The sequence below is a fragment of the Hypanus sabinus genome, chromosome 17 (genome assembly GCF_030144855.1).
Source record: "Hypanus sabinus isolate sHypSab1 chromosome 17, sHypSab1.hap1, whole genome shotgun sequence".
In the NCBI taxonomy this organism is placed as follows: domain Eukaryota; kingdom Metazoa; phylum Chordata; class Chondrichthyes; order Myliobatiformes; family Dasyatidae; genus Hypanus; species Hypanus sabinus.
Window position 1 is genome coordinate 54532998 of NC_082722.1, and position 27185 is coordinate 54560182.

A 27185-nucleotide genomic window follows, 5' to 3' on the forward strand; every position below is an offset into this window, starting at 1 on the left:
ATTTTGTGAAATTTGTTGTTTTGTGGCCAGTAGTACATTGCAATATGTAATAAACTATAAATTACAATATTAAGTATATATAAAAAAGAAAACGAGAGGGAATAAAGTGTTCATGGTTTCATTGTCCATTGAGAAATCTGATGGTGGAGGGGAAGAATCTGTCCCTGAAATGTTGAATGTGCGTCTTCAGGCTCCTGTACCTCCCCCTTGATGGTGGCAATGAGAAGAGAGCATGTTCTGGATGATGGAGGTCTTTTTGAGGCATTGCCTTTTGAAAGTGTCCTGGATGCTGTGGAAGCTGGTGCCCAGGGTGGAGCTGGCTGAATTTACAACTTTTTGCCAAGTAAAGGCACTTAAACTAATTCTGTTATGAGTGACGAACAGACCTGATGGGCAATGGGGTAAAGAGTTAACCATCCCCCCCCCCCCCCGAGAACCACAAACTATTACTGTTGCTATGCTGACCATGAGAAAGAGAGACAAAAAACATGGAAGAACATCTGCGACAGATAAGAGAGAGGGGGAAATTGCTGATTAACTGTATTGTGACTCCTTTTTGAATTATTTACTATTTCGCTGCAAGGACGATAGCTTGCTCATGGACATTCCTCAGTGGACTGCAGGAGTGGCCTGATTTGATGAACACAGTCATTCAGGATTGATGGATAGCTGAGTCCCCGTTAGTCGGGATAAAAAGACAGGTCTGGAGAGACACCCTCCAGACATGCCAGTGGACACTGATTGAGTGTTGGAACCCACAAGAAAGGTGGGGGCTTCGAAGACTGAACCAGGAGGTTGGTCAGTAAAGCTATCAGTATAAAAGCAGGGCTGGTGGGGGCTTGTGTGCGTGTCCACTCATGCCAGAGTGATGAGTCCACCACAGAAGAATGGTCTAGCTGGAGAACAGAGAGGTCATAACTGAATGACCACAATGATAGGACGGATTAAGAAAACAAAGGAAGGTTTGGCTGCTGTAGCTATTACATCTCACTCGCTCGCTCTCTCTCTCTCTCTCCCCAACAATTACAATACAACAACCATAACTACATCAGCACTCATGAACTGAACTGAACTTTATACTTTTCTATGACAATTCATTTACCCCTAGACTTCGATAGAGCTTGTTTATTATTGATTATTATTATTCTTATACTTTTAGGTTTATTACTGCTAACTTGTTTAATATGTATATTTGCATTATTGATGTGGTTTTGTTTATTTTTATTAATAAACACCTTTAGTTTGGTGCCACCAGACTCCAACAGATACTTCTGTCTTTGCTGGTCAGACACCCAGTTATGGGGTACGTAACAATTCCATAAAATAATTAACATCAGTTTAGATTAAGATGAGGCGGAGTAATAGAACTACATTTAAGATCTACTTCTGAGCCAAAAGTGCCAGCACTCAGCAAAGGCTAATTTGCTTAATTGCTGCTTGGCTTGCTCTTAATGTGCAATTTCTAAGACAAGCTGCAAAGTACGAAAGGGTTAAGATATGGATGGCCGCTGATTCATGGGCAATCTGCACACATGATGTTTTTTATTAATATTAAATTATTAATACTTATTTTATTAGTGATAATAATGATTAACATTAATATTTTTCACTATTAGACATTTAAATTGCAGGAATGCTCTTTCAATAGCATTTGCAAAGGTAAGCAACTGCAGAAGTTGGAAGGTCTAAATTTAAAAAAAAATTCTAATGAAGAATATAGTTCCTTCTAGCTACTACACAGAAGCAAATCATGAGCAGATGAAGTCTAAAGAATGGTTTCTAACATATTCTTGAGCCAACCACTAGCTGAGAAACCTACAGGGTTATATTCTTCACAATAATTGCACAATTCTAGCCAGCTGTCCTGATGAAATGAAGAAGTCTATTCATGATTGAGATACAATTTTGATGGCTGTCTGAAATGATTCCATGTATTGGGGATGCAATATGTAGTGCCAAGGAATTATAAAATGTGACTAACTGTTGAGTATCTGGTTATTTCCTTTGGACATAAGGCACGCTAAGTTTCAGTTCAAAAGCATCACCACAAACCAACCATCTCAGCCTGAGAAAGACATGTAGGAGATCCTAAAGAAAAGTAATAATCCTTACTAATTTATTTTCCTAAATGTTTTAAATGAGTTAGCAGTGACCATTATTTACTTTTTTGGAAAAGGTATCTAGTGATGGGGATGATGCTAAAATAGAAATAGGTTTGGATCATGAAGTATTTTTTCTCAAACCAGGATGACATTACTGTGGTTTTGATCCCACAAATTCATCAAAAAATTCACTGTAATGTGAATCTGCTACCATGTCTAAATATTCAGCAATTTAACATGGTCCAACATGAAAGCCTGCAGTCCAAAGCACTTTTGCCATGCTGCATTAAGTTCCACTCATTCATCACTGTAAACCTAATATCCTAAGGAGCTTTTCCAGTTTTTCAGCATGGCAGTTTGAAGCAGAGTCTCACCACCAGAGTGTCATTCTGGTTAACCGATACATTACAAACAAAAAGACAAAATAAAAATAACCAACATAAAAAACATGCTTGAATAAGCATATCAAATAAATATTTCATTTTAATCCCAAATAAATAGAGCATTCAATCGTTAAGAACCCCATCTGTACGGGCTAAAATTAATGAGGACAACTCTTTAAGCCAAACATCTGGGGACAGTGCAGCTTTCTCTTTATATTGCAAAGTCTACAAATTTCTATTAAAATATGGTAATTTGGCAAAGCAGGTGTGGTTTTCTGACCAAGAAAATTGCCTCGATTTTAACTTCAAAGAGGCTTAATTCAGATGAGATGAAATACTCTGTTGCATTAGTTTCACACAGATCTGAGGATTATAATGACAGTTAATAAAACTGCATCAATTACAGAACAAAGGATTAAATCTGCACTCAGTGCTACCCTTCTGATGTTTCCAACCATGTATGTGAGACAATAGAATATCTATAACTCTTAATTTTAAATAATAAGACAATATATTAAACGGAGGAACAACAACACACACAAAATGCTGGTGGAACACAGCAGGCCAGGCAGCATCTATAGGGAGAAGCACTGTCGACGTTTTGGGCTGAGACCCTTCGTTAGGACTAACCGAAAGGAAAGATAGTAAGAGATTTGAAAGTAGTGGGGGGAGGGGAAATGTGAAATGATTGGAGAAGACCGGAGGGGGTGGGGTGAAGCTAAGAGCTGGAAAGGTGATTGGCAAAAGTGATACAGAGCTGGAGAAGGGAAAGGATCATGGGACGGGAGGCCTCGGGAGAAAGAAGGTGGGGGAAGCACCAGAGGGAGATGGAGAACAGGCAAACAACTAAATATGTCAGGGATGGGGTAAGAAGGGGAGGAGGGGCATTAACAGAAGTTAGAGAAGTCAATGTTCATGCCATGAGGTTGGAGGCTACCCAGCCGGTATATAAGGTGTTGTTCCTCCAACCTGAGTTTGGATTCATTTTGACAGTAGAGGAGGCTATGGATAGACATATCAGAATGGGAATGGGACGTGGAATTAAAGTGTGTGGCCACTGGGAGATCCTGCTTTTTCTGGCAGACCAAGCGTAGGTGTTCAGCGAAACGGTCTCCCAGTCTGCATTGGGTCTCACCAATATATAAAAGGCCACACCGGGAGCACCGGATGCAGTGTACCACACCAGCCGACTCACAGGTGAAGTGTCGCCTCATCTGGAAGGACTGTCTGGGGCCCTGAATGGTGGTGAGGGAGAAAGTGTAAGGGCAGATGTAGCACTTATTCCGCTTGCAAGGATAAGTGCCAGGAGGGAGATCGGTGGGAAGGGATTGGGGGGACAAGTGGACAAGGGAGTCACGTAGGAAGCGATCCCTGTGAAAAGCAGAAAGGGGGGAAGGGAAAGATGTTCTTGGTAGTGGGATCCCGTTGGAGGTGGCAGAAGTTATGGAGAATTATACGTTGGACCCAGAGGCTGGTGGGGTGGTAGGTGAGGACAAGGTGAACCCTATCCTGAGTGGGGTGGCGGGCAGATGGGGTGAGGGCAGATGTGCGGGAAATGGGAGAGATGCGTTTGAGAGCCGAGTTGATGGTGGACGAAGGGAATCCCCTTTGTTTAAAAAAGGAAGACATCTCCTTCGTCCTGGAAGGAAAGCCTCATCCTGAGAGCAGATGCGGCGGAGATGGAGGAATTGTGAGAAGGGGATTGCATTTTTGCAAGAGACGGAGTGGGAAGAGGAATAGTCCAAGTAGCTGTGAGAGTCTGTAGGCTTATAGTAGATATCAGTAGATAGGCTCCCTACGTGACTCCCTTGTCCACTCGTCCCCCCCATCCCTTCCCACCGATCTCCCTCCTGGCACTTATCCTTGAAAGTGGAACAAGTGCTACACCTGCCCTTACACTTCCTCCCTCACCACCATTCAGGGCCCCAGACAGTCCTTCCAGATGAGGCGACACTTCACCTGTGAGTTGGCTGGTGTGGTATACTGCGTCCGGTGCTCCCGGTGTGACCTTTTATATGTTGGTGAGACCCGACGCAGACTGGGAGACCGTTTCGCTGAACACCTACACTCAGTCCGCCAGATAAAGCAGGATCTCCCAGTGGCCACACATTTTAATTCCACGTCCCATTCCCATTCTGATATGTCTATCCATAGCCTCCTCTACTGTCAAAATGAATCCAAACTCAGGTTGGAGGAACAACACTTTATATACCGGCTGGGCAGCCTCCAACCTGATGGCAACTTCCGTTAATACCCCTTCTCCCCTTCTTACCCCATCCCTGACATATTTAGTTGTTTGCCTGTTCTCTATCTCCCTTTGTTGCTTCCCCCACCTTCTTTCTCCCGAGGCCTCCCGTCCCATGATCCTTTCCCTTCTCCAGCTCTGTATCACTTTTGCCAATCACCTTTCCAGCTCTTAGCTTCATCCCACCCCCTCCGGTCTTCTCCTATCATTTTGCATTTCCCCCTCCCCCCACTACTTTCAAATCTCTTACTATCTTTCCTTTCGGTTAGTCCTGACGAAGGGTCTTGGCCTGAAACGTCGACAGTGCTTCTCCCTATAGATGCTGCCTGGCCTGCTGTGTTGCACCAGCATTTTGTGCGTGTTGTTGTTTGAATTTCCAGCATCTGCAGATTTCTTCGTGTTTGCATATTAAAAGGAGGTCCGGTCTGCCTATTTTTGAACATTCTGCTGGGCCATATTTAAAGTTCTGTGGCAGTAGTTTGCATTTTGCAGCTTGGCTGCCTGTCAGATGCACTACTTACTACAATGGAAAGGAAGGATATTAGAAACACATGACATTCTGCAGATGCTGGAAATCCAAAGCAAAACACACAAAATGCTGATGGAACTCAGAAGCTCATGTCCCTGTCCATTTGCTTAGCCTTTCTGCTGTATATTCCCTTGAAGCCTCTTTGTATTCTCCTCGTGCAGGACACTGCTGCTTGGCAATGCTTAAACACATGGTCCGCTCTAATACAGATTGTGAACTGCCAGCATCTCTACACAATCCCTATGGTTCACCACAGCTTGCATAATCTAAATCCAAAAAAATATTGCTTTCAGTCTATTAACCAATTGTCAATATATTATTCCCAAATGCCTGTGCTGCACTTCTGATTAATAAACTGTATGCTATCTAATCAAAGGCATTTTTAAAGTCTGAATACAACACTTTCTCAGGGGTTGTACTCTTCTGTCCTGGTTACAACCTCTAACAGAGCAGAGAAATGTGATTTCCCTGCCATAGATCCCCACACTATTATTTCTAAGTGCCTGTCATAATTTATGTAGTAATGCATTCATGCAAGTGGCCTGTAGCTTCCTGTAACACACAAAATGCTGGGGGAACTCCAGGCCAGGCAGCATCTATGGAAAAGAGTTCTGACAACGTTTCAGGCCGAGACCCTTTAGCAGTGCTGGAGAAAAAAAAGGATGAGTAGATTTAAAAGGTTGGGGGGGGGAGGGGAGGGAAAAACACTAGGTAAGATGGGTGAAACTTGGAGGGAGAAGGGTGAAGCAAAGAGCTGGAAAGTTGATTGGTGAAAGAGATACAGGGCTGGAGAAGGGGGAATCTCTTAGGAAAGGACAGAAGGCCGTGGAAGAAAGAAAAAGGGGGAAAGGAGCACCAGACGGAGGTGATGGGCAGGCAAGGAGATAAAGTGAGGGAAAAGGGCATCTGCTCTCAGGATGAGGTTTTTCATTCCAGGACGAAGGAAATGTCCTCCTTCTTCAAAGAAAGGGGCTTCCCTTCCTCCACCATCAATGCTGCCTTCAACCGCATCACTCCACACACGTCTGCTCTCATCCCATCCTCCCGCTACCCTATCAGGGATAGGGTTCCTCTTGTCCTCATCTACCACCCTACCAGCCTCTGCATCCAGCATGTAATTCTCCATAACTTCTCCACCCACTTTCTGCCTTCCACAGGGATCGCTCCCTATTTGACTCCCTTGTCCACTCGTCCCTCCCCATCGATTTCCCTCCTGGCACTTATCCTTGCAAGTGGAACAAATGGTACACGTGCCCCTACACCTCCTCCCTCAGTGCCATTCAGTGCCCCAAATAGTCCTTCCAGGTGAGGTGACACTTCAACTGTCAGTCTGTTGGGGGTCATATACTGTGCTGGTGCTCCCAGTGTGGGTTTCTGTTTATTGGTGAGACCCAACGTAGATTGTGAGACCACTTCACTGAGCCTCTATGCTCCATCTGCCAGAAGAAGCAGGATCTCCCAGCGGCCACCCATTTTATTTCAACTTTCCATTCCCATTCCAACATGTCAATACATGTCCTCCTCTACTGTCATGATGAGGTCACACTCATTTTGGAGAAACAACACCTTATATTCTGTCTGGGTAGCCTCCAACCTGATGGCATGAACATCAATTTCTCAAACTTCCGGTAATGCCCCCTCCCCCTTCACCATTCCCCATCCTTTTTCCCTCTCTTATCTTATCTCCTTGCCTGTCCATTGCCTCTCTCTGGAGCTCCTCCCCCCTTTTCTTTCTTCTATGGCCTTCTGTCCTCTCCTATGATATTCCCTGTTCTCCAGCCCTGTATCTGTCTCACCAATCAACTTCCCAGCTCTTTCTCCCTCCCAGTTTCACCTATCACCTTGTGTTTCTCCCTCCCCTCCCTCCAACTTTTAAATTTACTCCTCATCTTTTTTTCTCTCCAGTCCTGCTGAAGGGTCTTGGCTGGAAATGTTGATTGTACTCTTTTCCATAGATGCTGCCCGGCCTGCTGAGTTCCTCCAGCATTTTGTGTGTGTTGCTTAGATTTCCAGCATCTGCAGATTTTATCTTGTTTGTAGTTCCCTGTAATTTTTCCTCCCTATTTCTTAAATCATGACATGCAACCTTTCAATTTGTGAGAACCAGTCTAGAGTTGTTTTGTCATTGTGGAAGATGATAAATATTGTATACACTACCATTTTTTCCAAAACCTTGATACTTAGGTCATCAGATCCTAGAACTCATCAGCTTTTAGTCCCATTTATTGGTCCAAAGCCTTTCTCAACCCACCCCCAATTGCTTCCACCTCCTCATTCTCCTAGAACTTTTATCCATTATTTCCATGGAAGTTCTGCATTTCATTTTATTATAGCAGTCACAAAATATGTTTCTTTGTCATTTCCCTATATACATACATACATACATATACATATGTGGTGTGGGATGGAGATACGTCTCTACAAAAGAAGGTATAAGTGGCTCCTACCCTTTAATGTATTTGGCCCCACCACCATACCAGGCAGTGCATTTCAGGCATCCATGACTCTCTGAGTAAGAACCTTATCCCTCACATCCCCCTTAAACCTTCCCCCCTCACCTTCAATGCATGCTCTCTGGTATTGGACATTTCAAACTGGGAAGCAGATACTCCCTATCCACTCATTCATGATAAATAGAGGCTTTGATCTTACGGCTTATTCTTGACTCCTTGGTAACTCATGTTTAAAATAAGAGCTACAGAGAGAAATCAGAACTGATTCTTGATATTTACACATGAGTCTGTTTATTTTTGGAACCAAAACTGGGACTTTATTGGGATTAATGTACATGTAAAGACATGGATTACTTATATATTGTGAGAGATAATTTTAACTTAGTTCTTGGTTGCCTTGAGTTCGGAGTGATGCGATATAAATTGTGAGGGAGCTTGCCGACCTTTGTCCTGGAGTCAGCAGTTTTAACCTGCTCGGGTTCTAATGATATCATATTGCCCTGACTGCTGCTTTAACTGCTAGATTCAGGAGGGATACGGAGTCAGAATCAGAATCGGAATCATGTTTCATATCACTGGAATATGTTGTAAAATTTGTTGATTTGCGACAGCAGTACAGGCAATACATAATAATAAAAAAACTATAAATTACTAAAGAAATATTAAAAATTAAATAAAATAACTAAAATTAAAAAGAGAGCAGAATAAAAAGAATAGTGAGGTAGTGTACATGGGTTCATTGTCCATTCAGAAATCTGATGCAGAGGGGAAGAAGCTGTTGGGTGTGTGTCTACAGGCTCCTGTATGTCCTCCTTGATGGCAGTAATAAGAAGAGGGCATGTCCTGGGTACTGGGGGTCCATTATAATGGATGAAGCTTTTTTGATGCATCGCCTATTGAAGATGCCCTCGATGATGGGGAGCCAAGTGCCTACGATGGAGCTGGCTGACCTAGCAGCTTTTTCCGATCCTATGCAGTAGTTGCTCCCTACCAGATGGCGATGCAATCTGTCTCCACAGTATTTCTGTAGAAATTTGTGAGCGTCTTTGGCGACTTCTGAAGTCTTCTCAAGCTCCAAATGCAATATAGCCACTGTTGTGCCTTCTTCGGTACTGCACCGATCTGTTGAGCCCAGGATAAAACTGCTCACTCTTTACACAGCTGATCCCTTGATGAAGACTGCTGTGTGTTGCCTTGACCACCTCCTTGAAGTCCACGATCAATCACTTGGTCTTACTAACATTGAATGCAAGGTGGTTGTTGTGACACCATTTTTGGTTTTTGGTGTATTCAACATAACACGAAGATGAGTTGAGGCTGAATGAAGCCTAAATAAGTAAGTTTTTAGTATCATATGTAGAAAGTATGCTATTGGTCTGTGCAATACTTCTCATTTTAATCTTGGGCTATTGAAAAAAATCTTAAGGTAAATCTAAGACATCTTATCTTGGTGACTGGTGATAATGGTCAGAATGGCTATCAGGGCTTTTCTGCTAACCAACCAAAGTATATGAGTCTCCTATCCTTCTTAATTGTAGAGATCTCCAGAAAATCTTTGTGATTTTTCTGGTAGGTTACAAGCAAAATAGATGGACCAAATGTTATATCCTCTGTTGTGGCTACTGCATTTGCCTTTGTTGTGGCTACAGTCCACCTGAGGAAATTTGGCCATAGCAATTTGTTGCTAAAAAGGGACTAGGGTCCTTGTTTGCATAGGCAACCTATCTACCAGCAGTTTCAGATGGATGATCTTTGGCAATGTGACGTCTATGAAAATTTGAAGCCGACTGGCTATTCAATTCCATTTTTTTCCAGATGAATCTTAGGCAGTAACTAAGTCTTCTGACACATTAGTTCGTTTTAAATTTAGAAAAGTATTAATGACCATTAAGAAATGTTTATTCACAGATTACATTTTGGTTTAATCTTTTCAGGAATAACAGTGAATTATATTGAAGTCCAATTTTACTGTGTGGCAAAATGGTGCTGATGCTTGTTGTTCCAGGGGCATGGATTTCATCCTGCGTGGAGTCTGCTTGCTTTTTCATTGACTGTGTGGGTTTTCTCTGGGTGGTGTAGTTACCCCACGCATCCCAAAGACATAAATTAACAGGCTACTTTAACTGCCCTCTGAATGGCACAAAGAATCAAATGGTTGCTGAAGGGCCAATGTGAGAGACAATATGTAAGTTGCAGGGGTACATGGAAGTAAGGGGCCAATGGGACTGCTTCTCTGGCCTCTTACCGCGTCATTGAGTAAAAGGAAAAAATACTCATAATTATGACTGAAAATGTGTACGTTATATTACAATTAACAGCCTGACAATAATATCATTGCTTTTTTATAATATCATCCCAGGGCTGAAAGGGAATAATAATGCAGAGCCTCTAATAATGGCAGAGACTGTTTCACATATCAGTCAGAGCTGTTTTTTTAACTACATTGTTTAATAGCGCGTTCCATTGGAAAAGATGTCAATGCTTCATTGTTCAGGAGATAAATATGAACCAGGTAAAATGCAAGCAACTCAATAGAGTTGCTCCATGGAGGCTTTCTCAAAAAACGGAATGTTTTGTCAGGCCTTGTAGATATACACAGATGAAAAGCTGTTAAAGGCAAAGGATTTATTCTTTCCACGGCACACAAATCAATGGCCGCTCTTGGACAATTTTGGTTCTGTGTGCTCATCTCTATGTGCAGATTTTAAGAAAAATGTTGCTAATTTTTTATGCTCCAGAAATAATATTGAAATGTATAATATAGGTTAAGCTGTTACCTTGTATGGAACTGAGCCATTATTCGAACTTGCCCTGTTCCCAGTCATAACCTTTTGTGACTAAATTATGTTTTTGCTTTCCCGTTGGAATTAAATTGCCAAACACCATTCTCGCTGTGCACCAGCTAAATTATTTAAATGGTATATGGAAAATAATTGTATGCTACAAGTAGAGATAGGGTTAATTGGCTTTTTTCTTTGATAAGTATTTCATTGTGGAGGGTGAGTGACCTTTTGGATGTCAGTCATGCATTAAATTTTTCCCTTTAAGCTGGATAATGGAAAACTCTAGATTTCCTTTAAGTAAGAAGCAGTTGAATTGATTTTCTGTGGTGTAATTACCAGTCAATGACAAATCCTGCCGCTTTATTAAGCAGCTACATTAGGTTTCAGGTAAATGCTTTCACAAATACTTTTAGCTCTCAGGACTCTGAAAAAGACAGCCAAGCAAAAGATCACCATTGAATAGAAACTCTGCACTGATCCTTTTAACTTAAAGAGATTAACTGATCTAGTGCCATTAGTTACTTTGCAAAGTTTGCATCTTAAAAAATTTGCCCTAAACATTACCTATAATTACAAGTCAAAGATATTCACGCTGTTACAAAAGAAGTAGAACTGTCACTCACTACTTATTTCTTTCATCGTGACATCCTCTGTCATTTGGCAACTTCTTTTAGCCCTTTTTTTTGTGCCACAAACCAACACTATTAAGCAACCTGTCCTTGGACCCAAAGTTGGGAACCCCTGTTCTAGAGGTTTTGTTTATCATATGAGAGCTTGGATAAGTTATGCTGTATCGAGGAAATAATTTAGTGGGTCACTCAGCAACAGTGCCTTTATACCAAATGCAGCTTAGTGAAAATCCGTATCAGGAATGAGAAAGTGCTAGGAATTATAGAGCACATTCGGCTGGATAAATTCCCAGGGCCAGCCAAGATGCTAAGAATAGCAAGGAGTCTTTGAGAGCATTGTTGTCCAGATAAACCTTGGGGTCCCACGCAAGAGAAACTCTGCAGATGCTGGAAGTCCAAGCAGCACACACAAAATGCTGGAAGAACTCAGCAGGCCAGGCAGCATCTATGGAAAAGAGTACAGTCAACGTTTCAGGCTGAGACCCTTCAGAAGGAGTGGTAGGATGGCAGGCAGGACCCTTCCAGGACATAATTCTCTGGAACTTCTGCCATCCCTGACAGGATCCCATCACCAAGCACATCTTTTACCCCCCACCCCCAACTGTCTGCTTTCCACAGGGATCCATTGTCTATTTGTGACTCCATTGTCTATTTGTCTTTCCCCACTGATCTCTCTCCTGGCTCTTATCCTTGGCATCCTTGGCCTGATGGAATATTCCCCAGGCTGCTCCACGAGGCGAGGGAAGAGATTGCTGAGCCTCTGGCTAGGATCTTTATGTCCTCGTTGTCCACACGAATGGTACCGGAGGATTGGAGGGAGGTGAATGTTGTCCCCTTGTTCAAAAAAGGTAGTAGGGATAGTCCGGGTATATAGACCAGTGAGCCTTACATCTGTGGTGGGAAAGCTGTTGGAAAAGATTCTTAGAGATAGGATCTATGGGCATTTAGAGAATCATGGTCTGATCAGGGACAGTCAGCATGGCTTTGTGAAGGGCAGATCATGCCTAACAAGCCTGATGGAGTTCTTTGAGGAGGTGACCAGGCATATAGATGAGGGTAGTGCAGTGGATGTGATCTACATGGATTTTAGTAAGGCTTTTGACAAGGTTCCATACAGTAGGCTTATTCAGAAAGCCAGAAGGCATGGGATCCAGGGAAGTTTGGCCAGGTGGATTCAGAATTGGCTTGCCTGCAGAAGGCAGAGGGTTGTGGTGGAGGGAGTACATTCAGATTGGAGGGTTGTAACTAGTGGTGTCCCATAAGGATCTGTTCTGGGACTCTACTTTTCGTGATTTTTATTAACGACCTGGATGTGGGGGTGGAAGGGTGGGGTGGCAAGTTTGCAGACTACACAAAGGTTGGTGGTATTGTAGATAGTGTAGAGGATTGTTGAAGATTGCAGAGAGACATTGATAGGATGCAGAAGTGGGCTGAGCAGTGGCAGATGGAGTTCAACCTGGAGAAGTGTGAGGTGGTACACTTTGGAAGGACAAACTCCAAGGCAGAGTACAAAGTAAATGGCAGGATACTTGGAAGTGTGGAGGAGCAGAGGGATCTGGGGGTACATGTCCACAGATCCCTGAAAGTTGCCTCACAGGTAGATAGGGTAGTTAAGAAAGCTTATGGGGTGTTATAAGTCGAGGGATAGAGTTTAAGAGACACGATTAATGATGCAGATCTATAAAATTCTAGTTAGGCCACACTTGGAGTACTGTGTCCAGTTCTGGTCGCCTCACTATAGGAAGGATCTGGAAGCATTGAAAAGGGTACAGAGGAGATTTACCAAGATGCTGCCTGGTTTAGAGAGTATGGATTATGATCAGAGATTAAGGGACCTAGGGTTTTACTCTTTGGAGAGAAGGAGGATGAGAGGAGACATGATAGAGGTGTACAATATATTAAGAGGAATAGACAGAGTGGACAGCCAGCGCCTCTTCCCCAGGGCACCACTGCTCAGTACAAGAGGACATGGCTTTAAGGTAAGAGGAGGGAAGTTCAAGGGGGATATTAGAGGAAGGTTTTTTACTCAGAGAGTGGTTGGTGCGTGGAATGCACTGCCTGAGTCAGTGGTGGAGGCAGACACACTAGTGAAGTTTAAGAGACTACTAGACAAGTATATGGAGGAATTTAAGGTGGGGGGTTATATGTGAGGCAGGGTTTGAGGGTCAGCACAACATTATGGGCTGAAGGGCCTGTAATGTGCTGTACTATTCTATCTATCTATCTAAGTGGAACAAGTACTACGCCTGCCCCTACACCTCCTCCCTCACTACCATTCAGTGGCCCAAATAGTCCTTCCAGGTAAGGTGACACTTCATCTGTGAGTCTGTTGGAGTCATCTGCTGTATCCTGTGCTCCCGGTGTGGCCTCCTGTATATCGGTGATACCTAATGTAGATTGGGAGACTGTTTTGCTGAGGACCTACGCTCCATCTGCCAGATGAAGTGGGATCTCCCAGTGACCACCCACTTTAATTCCACTTCCCATTCCCATTCTGACACATCAATCCATGGATTCCTCTACTGTCGCCATGAGGCCACACTCAGGTTGGAGGAGCAACACCTTATATTCCATCTGGGTAGCCTCCAACCTGAGACATGAACATTGATTTCTCAAACTTCTAGTAATGGCCCCCCCTCCACCATTCCCCATCCCCCTTTCCCCTTTGCACCTTATCTCTTTGCCTGCGCATCACCTCCCTCTGGTGCTTCTCTCCCCCTTTTCTTTTTTTCCTGGCCTTCTGTTCTCTCCTATTAGATTCCCCCTTCTCCAGCCCTGTATCACTTCCACCAGTCAATTTCCCAGCTCTTTACTTCACCCCTCCCCCTCCCGGTTTCACCTATCACTATGTGTTTCTGTCTCCCCTCCTCCAGCTTTTAAATCTACTCCTCATCTTTTTTTCTTTAGTCCTGTCGAAAGGTCTTGGCCCAAAATGTCAACCGTACTTTTTTCCATAGATGCTGCCTGGCCTGCTGAGTTCCTCCAGCATTTTGTGTGTGTTGCTCAGAGTCCCAAAGCTCACTGAAAGTAGTGACACGAATGGAGAGGGTAGTGGAAAGGTATGAAACCAAGGAACTCAGTATAAGAGTTGGGACTTCATGTATAAAACTTTGGTTTGATCACATTTAGAGACTAGAACTGTTCTGGTCACCACACTACAGGAAGGACATGGTAGAAATAAAGACAGGTCAGAAGAAATTCAACAAGATGATGCCTGGAGGGATGTAGTTGTGGTGAACTATGTGCCTGTCTGGACACGCCCCCTGCTGACTGCTCCTGTGGCTCCTCCCACAGGCCCCTGTATAAAGGCGATCTGAGGCCTGACGCTCGGCCTCAGTCTCCAGGACATTGTATGATAGACACTCACTCCTGGTTCCTTCTTCCAGTCAATAAAAGCCGATATCTCGCCTTACGTCTCAGTGTGAGTTATTGATGGTGCATCAGTAGTTATTAGGAGAAATTAGATAGGCTGAGTTATATCTCACTGTAATGTAGGAAGCTGTGGGGTAGGGATGTAGGAATTCTATAGAGGTTTACAAAATTGAGGGATATAGATAGGAGTCTAGAACTAGAGTGCACATGTTTAAGCTGAGAGGGAAGAAATTCAAACGAGAGTTTAAGGGTACTTTTTTTTAACACACAGGGTGGTGAATAATTGAAATAAGCTGCCAGAAGAGATACTGGAGGGTTAAGATACTATTGCAACATTTGAAAAATTTGAAAGGATATTTGGACGTTTAAAAGGTCCTTAGATAGGAGGGCAAAAGGGATGGAGTTTAGAGAGACATTATGGTCAGCATGGTTGAGATGGGCCAGGCTGACCATAAAGTTTATTGATACCCATAAGTGAATATTTCTGTGATGAAAATGTCATTGACACAAATTCTTCAGGAATAAGGCAACAGTGAGAGAAATAACAAAAGAGGGTGAACAGTGTGGTGGCCGATCACAGTGTTTAGTTGAAAACAGTTGGCTTATGAATAAGGAATGGCATATGCTCAGAGAAGACCAAGTAAAGTAAATAAAAATAGGGATGCAGATTGAATGAACATAGCTACTGTGACTACCTTGTTTCATGACTCCATTTCTAATTTCCTCCAGGCTCCAAATTGCTTTTTACTTGGTTCTCTTGGCCAGGCACTGTTCCCATTTCCCACCCCCAAAACAAATAGGTAAGTGAAGATGATTATGATTATTGGAGGTCGAATCTCATCCTAGGATATCGCTGCAAGACTATTACAAATAAGCATTCTCATCCAGTCAGCTTCAGCAGCTTTTTCTTTGAACTTCCCCTCATTTTTTTCAGAAATGAGAAGGTATATTAATGAAGTAATCATGCAAAGTGCAGCAAGATTGAAGAACATTTGGGTCTGGACTGTTAAATGCAAAAAAACATTCAAACAACTCAAATTCCACGAGTGCCTAACAAGAAAATCTAACTGTATTATTTTTCCATTCAGATGTGTTATAATCACCAAACATTGCAAGTTTTAAGGGTTTGCCACTGACCAGAAACTTAACTAGACCAGCTACTTTAACGCTGCATCCATTAGAGTAGTTAAGAGGTATCCTGTAGCAGGTAACTGATCTCTTTAGTCCTTAAACTTTTTCTGTTATCTCCAAAGAATATGCCTGGATACTATATTATGTGGTAATATTTTTATTTTGCTCATTTTCTTTTAGTTTATTCTTGGTAAGCAAGCAACGCAACACTTTTAAGTTGAAGTTAACATCTTGGAATATACAAAGTTTAAAGGATCTGCACTCTCCATAGTTAAAGTTCAAAACAAGCAAACTGTGTTATAGATTGCTACTAACCATTTATTCTACCAAAATGGTGCAACCTAAGGATGTGAGCAGATTTTTGTCATTACATCCTGGGCTTTGTTAGACATATAGCTCTTAAAAAGTTTACTCCAGTTGAGGGCAGACTCAAGAACTAAGCACTTAGAACAAAGCAAAGGCGAGTCTTGAAGAACGTGAATGGATCTCTGTGGTTTCAACCTGTTCCTTTTATGTTTACTGATAAATTTTATTTATTTTTCCTGTAATCACACTGACTTGTGGAAACTGTGGTGATTTCTTTTGAACTTACAGTCCTTTAACATCTTGGACTATTTTTACTGTGCCCATAGTCTGTTTTTTTTAATCAATTATGCTATTCTTTGCACTGTTGTAACTATATGTTGTAATTATGTGGTTTTGTGCAGGTCTTGTAGCTTCAGTTTTTGGTCTTGTTTTTGTCTGGTGGATTGGGAGCTCCTTTCCGGGGAACACGCTAGACGGTAGCGTGATATTAATACACAGCAGTCTCTCCAGACTCTGGATTGGGGATTGCCAAATGTTACGTGGATTTTCTGGTGTAGTCTGTTTTGTCATATGCTTTTGTGATATCATTCTGGGGGAGCGTTGTCTCATTTTTTAACTGCATTGCATTTGTGGTTTCTAAATGACAATAAACTGAATCTGAATTTGAATTTCTTTTATGTATTGTGCAGAATGGGTGAAAAATAATAGCTATTCATATAAGTATAAAATGTCTTTAATATCAACTCCTATTGTGGTGACTATGCCTTGTGAATGAATATGCCACAATTGTCACTAGTTTCATTAGACTTGTGTAGATGAGTGTGTGCTTTCGAGAAAATACCAGACAACCCAAACCAAAAGCTTCTGTATTGAGAAATCTGCACTGAAAAAATCATGTTAATTCTGGGCCTGGCCATCGTATTTTTGTCGTTTACTACTGTAGTACAGTGTTAGCTAGTAGTATTCTCATACTCTAATCATGTAATGACATAATAATTCCTGTGAATTGGATTATGGCATTCAATGGAGTAAAGCTCAGAACCTGGCCTTTCAAATAGTCTTGAATGCTTTTCTCTAGCCCACAGCTCACTGAGATATTGCTGACCCACTTTATGTACCTTCAGAGAGTCAATTTTTGCCTGAGCTACTATGATGCCATAACTTTCCTGCTTATTGATTGCAGCACCTGAGATTGGGCTTAAACAAGTGGTGATTGACCATGGTTATTAATTCATAACAAAAATGGCAGAAGCAGATTAAATAATAGAGAAGTGTAGACAGTATGTTATGAAGTATCTGAAATATAGATTTGTACCAGCAGCAAGCAACCAATGGGTCTGTTGTGTGAAAAAAAATATTTTTTTAAGTGAAGCAATGAAACTGTCCAGGATCCTTGAACACTTGAAGAGAATACACTCTGATAAAGCAAAAAAAAAGAGCTAGGCTTATTTTCAGTCACTTTGTGAAACTTTCAGAAATGCTTCAAAACATGTTTGCCAGCACTTCACAACAAAACAGTGATGGTTTGTGTGCTTCATACAACACCTCATTGCTCATTGCTAAATCTGAAAAGCCGCATACAAATGGAGAAAAACTGATTCTGCTAGCAGTAATGGAGGTTCTGAGTATAGTTTACATAAGTCACCAGATCAAATAATTAACACAATTCCATTCAGTGATAACTCTTTTCAAAGACGAATAGATGAAATGACTGAGAATGTGGAAGACACATAATACAACATACTTAGGACAACAGAATTTGTTCTGCAATTGGATGAATCAACTTTGCCAGTCAACAATTCTTTGCTTCTTGGTTATACTCGCTTCATAAATGAGGAAAACATGGCTCAAGAATTGTTATTTGCAAGGGCACTAGAAACAGATACTAAGGATGAGTTAATATTTTGGGTTGTTGAGCAAGTTTTCTAAGAGAAGAGTATTCTCTCCTCCAACATTCTTACTTGTCCAACAGATGGACACTATCAATAATAGAACTCCACTGTGGAGTTAATACTTTCTTGAAAAAAGCTGCACCTAACATATTTACCATTCACTGTGTAATTCACAGACAACACCTTGTCATAAATCATTAAATATTGTTATCACAGCAGTAAATAAAATCAAGCCCTTTTCTCTCAATTCTCAACTATTTCCAGATCTTTGTATTGAGGATGACGAACAGTTTGAACACTTGCTGGTGCACACAGAAGTCAGATGGCTCTCTAAAGGAAACTGCCCGAGTTGCTTTTATGCTCTTTTTGAAACTGTGATAAAATCCTTTGAATACTCGAATGCTTCATTCAATACTCAACTCAAGAATATCAGGCATTACATTGCTTATTTGTCAGACTAATTCACAAAGTTTAACAAAATCAATCTTCAATTGCAAGGAAATAATGTGAATCTTAACAAGGGCAAATCAGTTGTTTCCATATCTCTGTCCAAATTAACCCTATTTAAGTGCAACATTGGGCATTGCTACCTTTTCCAATTTTCAAGCCTCTCTGAGTTGGAAGAGAAAGAAAAAATGATCTTCAAGTATACTGTTTCCACTTGGTTGAGCTGCATAAAGACATGTCAGAGTAATTTCAGGTTCAGGATCTTCTCTTGATCCAAATTCCAGATTGGCTAATAAATCTATTTCTTAACTCTTGTAATGAGGAACTTACAGGAAGCATAGAGGAAGAACTGATCTTGCTGTAAAATGACTGTGAGCTGAAGCCTAGGTTCAAAAAACCATACCAAGACTTTTGGTTGCAGAAAGAAATCTCTGAGTGCAATCCTGCACTGTAGAGAAAAGTCAAGATGTTTTTAGTTGCCTTTCCAACATCATATTTAGTGCAGTCACCTAACTTCTTATAGAGCAATAAAATAGAGTACGAATGTATGCACTAAAATTGTTTTTACTGTAATTAAATAAAGAAATAATTTTATTTGTAAATTTAAATAGATTTGAATAATTTTTACAATTATTTGTCACTACTTTGAATTTGCAGTTTCTCTTCTTTCACTGTGCATCAGAAATCAAAATTCTTTATAGCTGGAAAGGGAGAGGACGCCGCTGGGGATGTGGTATGAGAATCAAGAGGAATTTGATGGCTCTGGGCGTGTACTTGCTGGAGTTTAGAATAATGAGGGGGCATCACATTGAAACCTAGCTAATATTAAAAGGCCTAGATATAGTGGATGTGGAGAGGATGTTGGGGAGCTTAGGACCAAAGGGCACAGCCTCAGAATAGAGGGACTTTTCTTTAGAACAGAGATGAGGAGGAATTTCTTCAGCCAGAGGGTGATAAACCTATGGAATTCATCATTGGGTATATTTGTAATGGTGGTTGATCAGTTCTTGATTAGTAAGGGTGTCAAAGATTACAGGGAGAAGGCAGTAGAATAGGGTTGAGAAGGATAATAAATCAGCCATGATGGAAGGGTGGAAGACTTGATGACTAAATGGCCTAATTCTGCTCTTATGTCTAATGGTCTTAACATGTTTGAGGAGATTAGAATTTGGATTTTGAACAATTAAATCAGATTTCATTTGCCCAATATTCTAACTTGTATTCCTCTCCCTCCCCCACCTTCTTATTTTGACTTCTTCCCCCTTCCTTTCCAGTCCTGATGAAGGTCTGAGCCTGAAACGTCAGTGGCTTATTCCTTTCCTTAGATGCTACCAGACCTGCTGAGTTCCTCCAGCATTTTGTATGTGTTACTCTAGATTTCCAGCATCTGCAGAATCTCTTGTGTTTATGAGACCAAATCTATTTGTGTTAACTCATTGTTAGTAGATTGCTTCCTTGGCCTGTAAGCCTTGTGTTATTTATGAAATGAATTTGCTATGCCATAAGGAAGATATCAATGTAAAGATTCAGAAATTACATCAGTGAACGGACTTCAATTTGCTGTTGAATGTCAGTGCTCTTGTTAATTGAGCCAAGTTCAAAGTGTAACTGAGCTTTAAAAAAATGAAACATGGTAATATTCAGAGTAAAGTACTTACTCTTCATCGTGAAGTTGGCTCTGGAGCTGATGCATGACCCTGGGGTCTTCTGTTGAGTAACTGTGCAATGCCTGTATGAGAGACATAAATTAGCAAGGTTCAATAATTGAGGACAAATGGGATAGTTATTTTTCCAGGAATTATGTGATCAATTACTACACTGAAACAGAACAGAGTCCAGGTTCAAACCTTGTCTGACTCTATCATGATATAGCAACCTTAGTAAGCAGTAAAGGTTTATACCCAACCACTATTCCCTCTAAGCTACATGGCTGCACTCTCACTGAAATGCTCCCACACACATAGCCTTTGTTGCCACGCAGCTGGAATTTTGAAATATAATGTTAATATCATTTTGAAATTACGCCAACGTAATTTTAAAATCTATGCTAATAGAATTGTGAACTGCCCTGAAATTAATTATGTTAATGAATATAATCCTCACATTTTCTGAATAATAAATGTACCACAACCTTAATTTAAGTTTCAACCGGCAAATGAAACTTCTTATAAGGCAACATACACAAAATGCTGGTGGAACACAACAGGCCAGACAGCATATTAAAGGAGAAGCACTGTCAACGTTTCGGGCCAAGACCCTTCGTCAGGATTCGGCCCGAAACGTTGATAATGCTTCTCCTTATAGATGCTGCCTGGCCTGTTGTGTTCCACCAGCATTTTGTGTGTGTTGTTGTTTGAATTTCCAGCATCTGCAGATTTCCTCATGTTTGCTCTTCTTATAAGGCTGTGTTTTTAGGTATTTTAAAACTAACTAACATGATAGAAGTACCACTATTGTTGAAGCAATAAAAAAAAATATCAACAACAATCCTGATATTCAAAAGATGGTGATGTTTATGTCAGGTGGGGCAAATGTTATGCTTGAAAAGGATAATGGTGTGGCAGCGACTCTTTGAAGAGATATAAAGCAGCTGTCTGAGCAACTTTACATTGCACACAGAGAAGATCTGGGATTAGACAAAACACTGTTACAAACTGTGTATACAAAATTCAGCAGGTTATTGGTTAAAAAAGGAAAGGTAGAAGAACTAGATAATGTCACAGAATGTGAAGCTGTGTCATTTAGACCACTAAATGAAGTAAGATGGCTGTCATGACATTTTGTCGTTAATGCTTAGATAGATAGATACTTTATTGATCCCAAAGGAAATTACAGTGTCACCGTAGTATTACAAGTGCAGAAATATACAAATATTATAAGAGAAGTATAGAAAGAGTAAAAGAATAAGTTACCTTGAACAGTGTAACGGGGGGGGGGGGGGGGGGGGTCATCACTTCCCCAACTATAGGTTGACTCATTATAGAGCCTGATGGCTGAGAGTAAGAATGACCTCATATAGCACTCTTTGGACCAGCGCAGTTGTCTTAGTCTATTACTAAAAGTGCTCCTTTGTTCAGCCAAGGTGGCATGCAGAGGGTGAGTAACATTGTCCAGAACTGGTAGGATTTTCGGTTGGGTCCTTTGTTCTACCATAGCCTGCAGTGTGTCCAGTTTGACTCATATAACAGAGCCAGCCTTTCTAATCAATTATTGAGCCTGTTAGCATCACCCGTGTTGATGCCATTTCCCCAGCACACCATTGCATAGAAGATTGTATTGGTGACAACGGACTGGTAGAATCTGTGAAGGAGAGGCCTGCATACTCCAAAGGACCTCAGTCTCCTCAGGAAGTAGAGGCAACTCTGGCCCTTCTTGTACACAGCCTCTGTGTTGGTACTCCACTCAAGTCTGTCATCCAGGTACTTGAAGTTTTGATCCAGTATTGTAAAGAGCAAGTTAATGAAGGTAATGATCCAATCAACAACTACTGCCAGAAGATTTTGACCTGTCACCATATTGAGCTGCATTAACTGTCCTTAACGATGCTTTAGAGGATCTAGCATCTCTTTGCAAATTCCATCAGAAAACCTGTTTGAATACAACTGAAGTACTGCAGTATGCAAAAGGAAAAATTAAAAAGTTATGGTCACAGTCTCTTGGCGATATCATTTATTGGAGTGACAAAGTGAAAGATCTACATGCATCTCAAAGTTCTGACGTCAATACTATGCCTATTATTTGATTCATTTAATGTGTGTAAGTACTTAATTAATAGATGTCCTGATGGTGACTTAAGAGAATGGCAAGCTTTTGATCCTGTTGCTGTTGCAAATACAACCAGTTTTCAATTTGGAAAGGAGAATGTTGTATAATTGACCAAAAAAATTCAGCTACTATTACAAACTTCCATGAAAGTGTTGCCTCAAAAATATCACAGTAATACTGTGATTTCAAATTTGTTATTTCTGTTAAAGTTAGGACTGATTCAATTAAGACATTCACTGACATGTTGAACTATGTGTTTAGAAACAAAGAATTTGAAAAACTGTCAATTCTTGTTGACATCATTGGAACACTTCTAGCTTCTAGAGCTGCCTGCCAATGTGGATTCAGTCTTATGAATTCAATCAAATATAAATCCAGATACAGACTAAAGTGGAACATTTGGATGATCTAATGAATATGAAGATCTATCTTTCATCTGGATGCAAAATTAATTTGGAGAGTGTTTCTAGACAATGGATTTGTGATAAAGACAGATGAGAAAAAGCTTATAAAATGTGGAAGGTTTTCTTTGTTATACTGTATTTCATTATACCCTTAAATTAATAAATAAAATAATATAATTTTTCAATTTTCATTCTAAATATTCATAGCAGGCATATGATAAAAAACATTTAAAGTGCCAAATAGTTTTCAGGCTGTGCAAAAATTTGCTGCTCAGAGGAATGGTTGGCAGTTGTCAAAAAATAGTGAAAACGTTGCAGACAACATTTATTTATGAAACTATCAATTCAAACATTAATGCTGTATCACCCTTGCATTCCAATGACATCATTTGGGAGTTGAGGGGACACGAACGTGGACCTGCTATTACTACACCATCCACATGAAGTTCCTTTATGGAATTATGAAGCTCACCTTTAACCTCTCATTTGTTATTCTCTTCTCATTCATTTCAACTCTCAATTTCTTGTTCTCCTGCTGCAGTCGTTCATTTGTTTCCTGTAGATGGCTGTGTTGTGATAAAGATTTCAACAGCAAATATCATTACTACAGCAAAGATAAAGAAAACAAAGACAATGAAAACTAAAAATAAAGAACCAAAAATAAACATCTTGTGGTTATTATATAGATGAAAATGTACTACAAGATCTTTGGAAAACTGATTCATGCCATTACATTTTTATAGCTCGTCAGAAAATCAGGAACTAAAGAGTCCACATATTGATTTTTCCACTTAGATGGTGCGAGTGTAACTATTCTATACAAGTAATTTACAAGCCACAGAGCATGAATGCTACATTTCTGTGCACACCAAACTTCTCATTTATTCAATTTAAATACATATCATATGAGATCAAGAAAAGGCTTGCATCCATTGTAAGAACAAAATGGATCTTGAATCCGAACTGCATCTTTTACAGCCCATAAGTTAAACTCTCTAGATATCAGTGCAAAGGCAATACTTGGAATATAATAAAAACAGAATATGATGTAAAGATTCAGGCTGTCAGGCAACAACAGTTGATATTTCAGTTCAATAACTCAGAACGGAAAAGCAGAGGACTAGTGCTGCAAGCAAAGGAAATCGTGAAAGGATCACAAAAGTTATCCAAATGATGTGATGCATTCAGTGCCACCTTTTTCACAAATGAACTAGAGTAGCATTCGTGGATAGAGAAAAATTGACAATATTGAATCCCAAGAGCTGTGCAATGTTTCAATGAGGCATAATCTTGAGGAATAAACCTCCTGCTTCCATCTTGACACATTGCAACCTTCAATGCTGAAGTATGGTCATCCACTTGTTATATTAACTTAGTTTTTCTGTAGATTGTGGAAAATAAAACTGCCTATCCTGTATCTGATGGAATTTGTGCTAGGTAGTAACTCTCATCATTTGTGAAACAAGAAGATCTGAATAAGTACTAGGGACATTGAATAGTATTAAATTCTAAAATGATTTGTTGTTCAATCGAATCGGTGAAAGAAGGCTTTAGAAACAATCTATTCAATTGTTGATGGTATCGATGATTCAAGCTAGTACAACATTCACAAACTAGATCTGACTAAATGGCTGGTGTCAAGTTTCTATACTTCTTCCAAGATAGTAATTCTCTTTCTGAATAAGATTATACTTCTAACCTAGGACTACTTTGAAGAGATCCTCTGTTATTCAGTAGTTTGTTCACTGCAGTGTTACAGTTGCTAATCTTTAATCATAGGCCCGTGTATCTCGCATCAGCCATTCACCTTGTTTATATCAAATAGCAGCCAAACATAGAACCTAAATGTGTCCTGAAAAAAAAACTAACTATTCTTTAATCCTCTCAAAGTTCACTTTGTTTTGTTTTTGCATAATTGTTATTATAAATGACACAGCAGTCTTATTGCGAATATAATATACTGAAACTGCCTCATCCCATCTTCACTTTATAACCCTTGATGTTTCATATAAGGTAATATGTTCCATAGCTTATCAATGACGTTTAATGTGTTTGTAATGCCCTGGTTCATATTTTTACTGTTTGGCTGTGTGTATTTCATTTTGGCATTTCTGTTAGACCAGTCTGCTCTGTTTTCAGCTCATATTTGGGTTATTGTTGAAGATAAGAGAGAGGAAAAATGTGTGCCATCCAACTAGAATGGTCGGATTAAGGGGAGGTTTCTCTGGTGAGGGACACCAAGGTTGGGCTTGGGGCTTTTGTTTGAAAGGAGATGAGGAGAGAAGATGCTGGGGAGAACCAGTCCTAGCATACGATCCGGTGGGAGACCCGTTTGTTCAAGAAGGATTGCGAGGGACATTTGGAAGGCGGGGCGTGCTTTCACATTGACCGAGGACCCAGCGCATGAGTGATAGAGAAGTTCAAGATGAGCTCCCTTGTGCACATTTGACTATTTAATTAGAATGGCCTCTTTCTTTTTGTATTCTTTACTAACCCTTTAGTTAAGATTCATAAATATAATTCCTTTAATCGTATGCAGTGTAATGTCTGTTATTTTGAGGTATTAATCTGTAACAGGGTAGCAAATTACACAGCCTCCACACAAACCGGGGTTCGGGGTGGGATCGAGCGTGCCTCAATCTCATGAGTTTGGCGGGACCACAAGTTGTCTTCCCTAGACTTATGCAGCCAAGGAAACTAGGTGTGTTTCATTGTGGGGGCTCATCCAGGTTCGATTTGAGTGGAGGTTTGATAAAACGGCAGGCAAAGACTTTGTTTTAGTTTAGACTAGCTCTGACGTAACGGCAGTGGAAGTACCTGGTACTTTGTGTCCCCAGGAGTGGGTGGTCTGTGCGCTGTCCATACTTTCTGGGAGGAGGGGAGTGTAGGTGAGTGGGCCGATTTGCAAGCCAGCTCTCCCATAGTGGGGGGGCAGAGACTTCAAAGACAGGTTGCTCTCGTTTCTGCAGAGCGAGAGGAAGGTGTGTTCTGATTTGAAATGTCTAATGAGTCCCCCAGGGAGGAATGAGAATTCTGAGTTAGTGTCAGCCCTTATTCGCCATTCTCTGGCGAATAAATGGTCCAGCGCACAGACTGAGAGGTCCCGGTTGTTATCGGTGGGTGCAGCCACCCTGCACGATAAAGCTGACATGGAGTTGGACACCCTGAGGGGACGGACTAAGAAGAGGGGTGCAAGTGAATTGGTCCCGTGAGAAGGGGAGCAGGTGGTATTGTCCGTTATAACAGTTGTGAAGAGAGACACTTCGGGCGGGAGTGTGAATGATGGGAAACCCCTCTGAGAGTGAGCCTCCTGTGTATCTAAGCAGAGAGAGCCATTGGGAAACTTAGAGAGGGAATGGCCTGGCATCTCGGGGTGAACATGTTCCCAGCAATATATCAAGGAACAGCATAAAGCAAGAAACCCTATTCCTGAAGGCTTAGTGGGGCCAAGCTCCAGTGCATCACTACGGATACAAGGTGTTTATGCTAAAGCCATACTTGACACAGGCTTGAAGGTCACTTTGCTGTACTGTTTATTTTGCAACCAGTATGTGACACATTTACCATTGACGCCACCCAGTGCACTAGTGATCTGGGGTCTTAGTACAGATGCCCATCTGTATGATGGTTATTTATTGAAGCTGGAGTTTTTGGAGGCAGACGTGAGTAGCTGAGGCCCTTGATACATTAGATTTGGTTTGTCCAGACCCGGTCGAGAAGGACGAAGCTTCAATTCTTGTGGGGACTAATACACCTATTGTGAGGAGGCTCCAAGGCGAAAGTTGGAGTGAACTTTCATTAGACATTGTCCATTCATCCTCTGTTCCGAGCTGCTTTTGAGGAAGTGCGTGGTTGCATTGGGCTGGATGATGAGTATAAACGAGAACTGTGTGGTTCACTGAGTCAAAACCAGTTGTGTTATGGCCAGGGGAAGCAGCAAGGGTGATGGGAAACCCCAAATTTCCCAGAGTAACTGAGGCCAAGGCCCTCTTGGTGGATGCTCTGGAAGATCATGAAGAGGAGTGAGGATTACCTGCTGGGAGTACTGGTGAGTACCGAACTGCAAAAGCTTTTGGTTGTACAGGTGAATAGGATGACAGTGTCAGGAACACTTCAGAGTGGGAGGTCAGCCTCAGGCGGGGGATGCCAATGGCGCTCCTCTTCTCGGTGATGGCAATGTCTGGTGTCCCTGTGAGACAAGCCAGGGAGAAACTCTCTCTGAAAAGAGGAAAGTTGACTGCCGAGTCATTCAATTTTGGGGATTTCCCGGTACCTGGAGGTTGGAAGGAGGTTGATAGAGCAAATGTTGAAACTGGTTCCTACTGACGAGTTTGAAGTGGGTTGTTCCAAGAGCACTGGCTGCACCATCCAGGTGACAGAGGACACCACATTCAGACAAAGATTGCGGTGACTGGCACCTGCAGAGGTAAAGGACATTTGGCAGCATCTGCGGAAGCTGAAGGAAGCTGGGATCATCACTGAGTCCAGAAGCCCTTATGTGCCTCTGATAGCGGTGGCCAGGAAGAAGAATGGGAAGGTACGGATATGTGTGGACTTTCGGACTCTGAACAGGCGTACAGTCCCTGACCAGTATATAGTCCCAAGAATCGTGGACACGCTGGCCTGCCTGAGGGTGCAATGTGGTTCAGTGTGCTGGACTTGAGGAGTGGGTATTACCAGATACCCATGAGTGAGGCTGATAAAGAAAAGACTTATCTGAAGTATGTGTCTGGTATAAGAAGGG

At 41.3% G+C, this 27185-nt stretch overlaps 1 protein-coding gene across 1 annotated transcript in view; it reads right to left on the reverse strand.

The window, feature by feature from the left end:
* LOC132406637 (early endosome antigen 1) overlaps window positions 1–27185 on the reverse strand; it is a 632764-nt gene that overhangs the window by 37375 nt on the left and 568204 nt on the right. Inside the window, exons 41-42 of the mRNA XM_059992439.1 lie at window positions 22914–23007; window positions 19931–20001 (exon numbers count right to left, since the gene is read on the reverse strand). Coding sequence (XP_059848422.1) covers window positions 19931–20001; window positions 22914–23007 — 165 coding nt within the window. The remainder of the gene's footprint in view (window positions 1–19930; window positions 20002–22913; window positions 23008–27185) is intronic.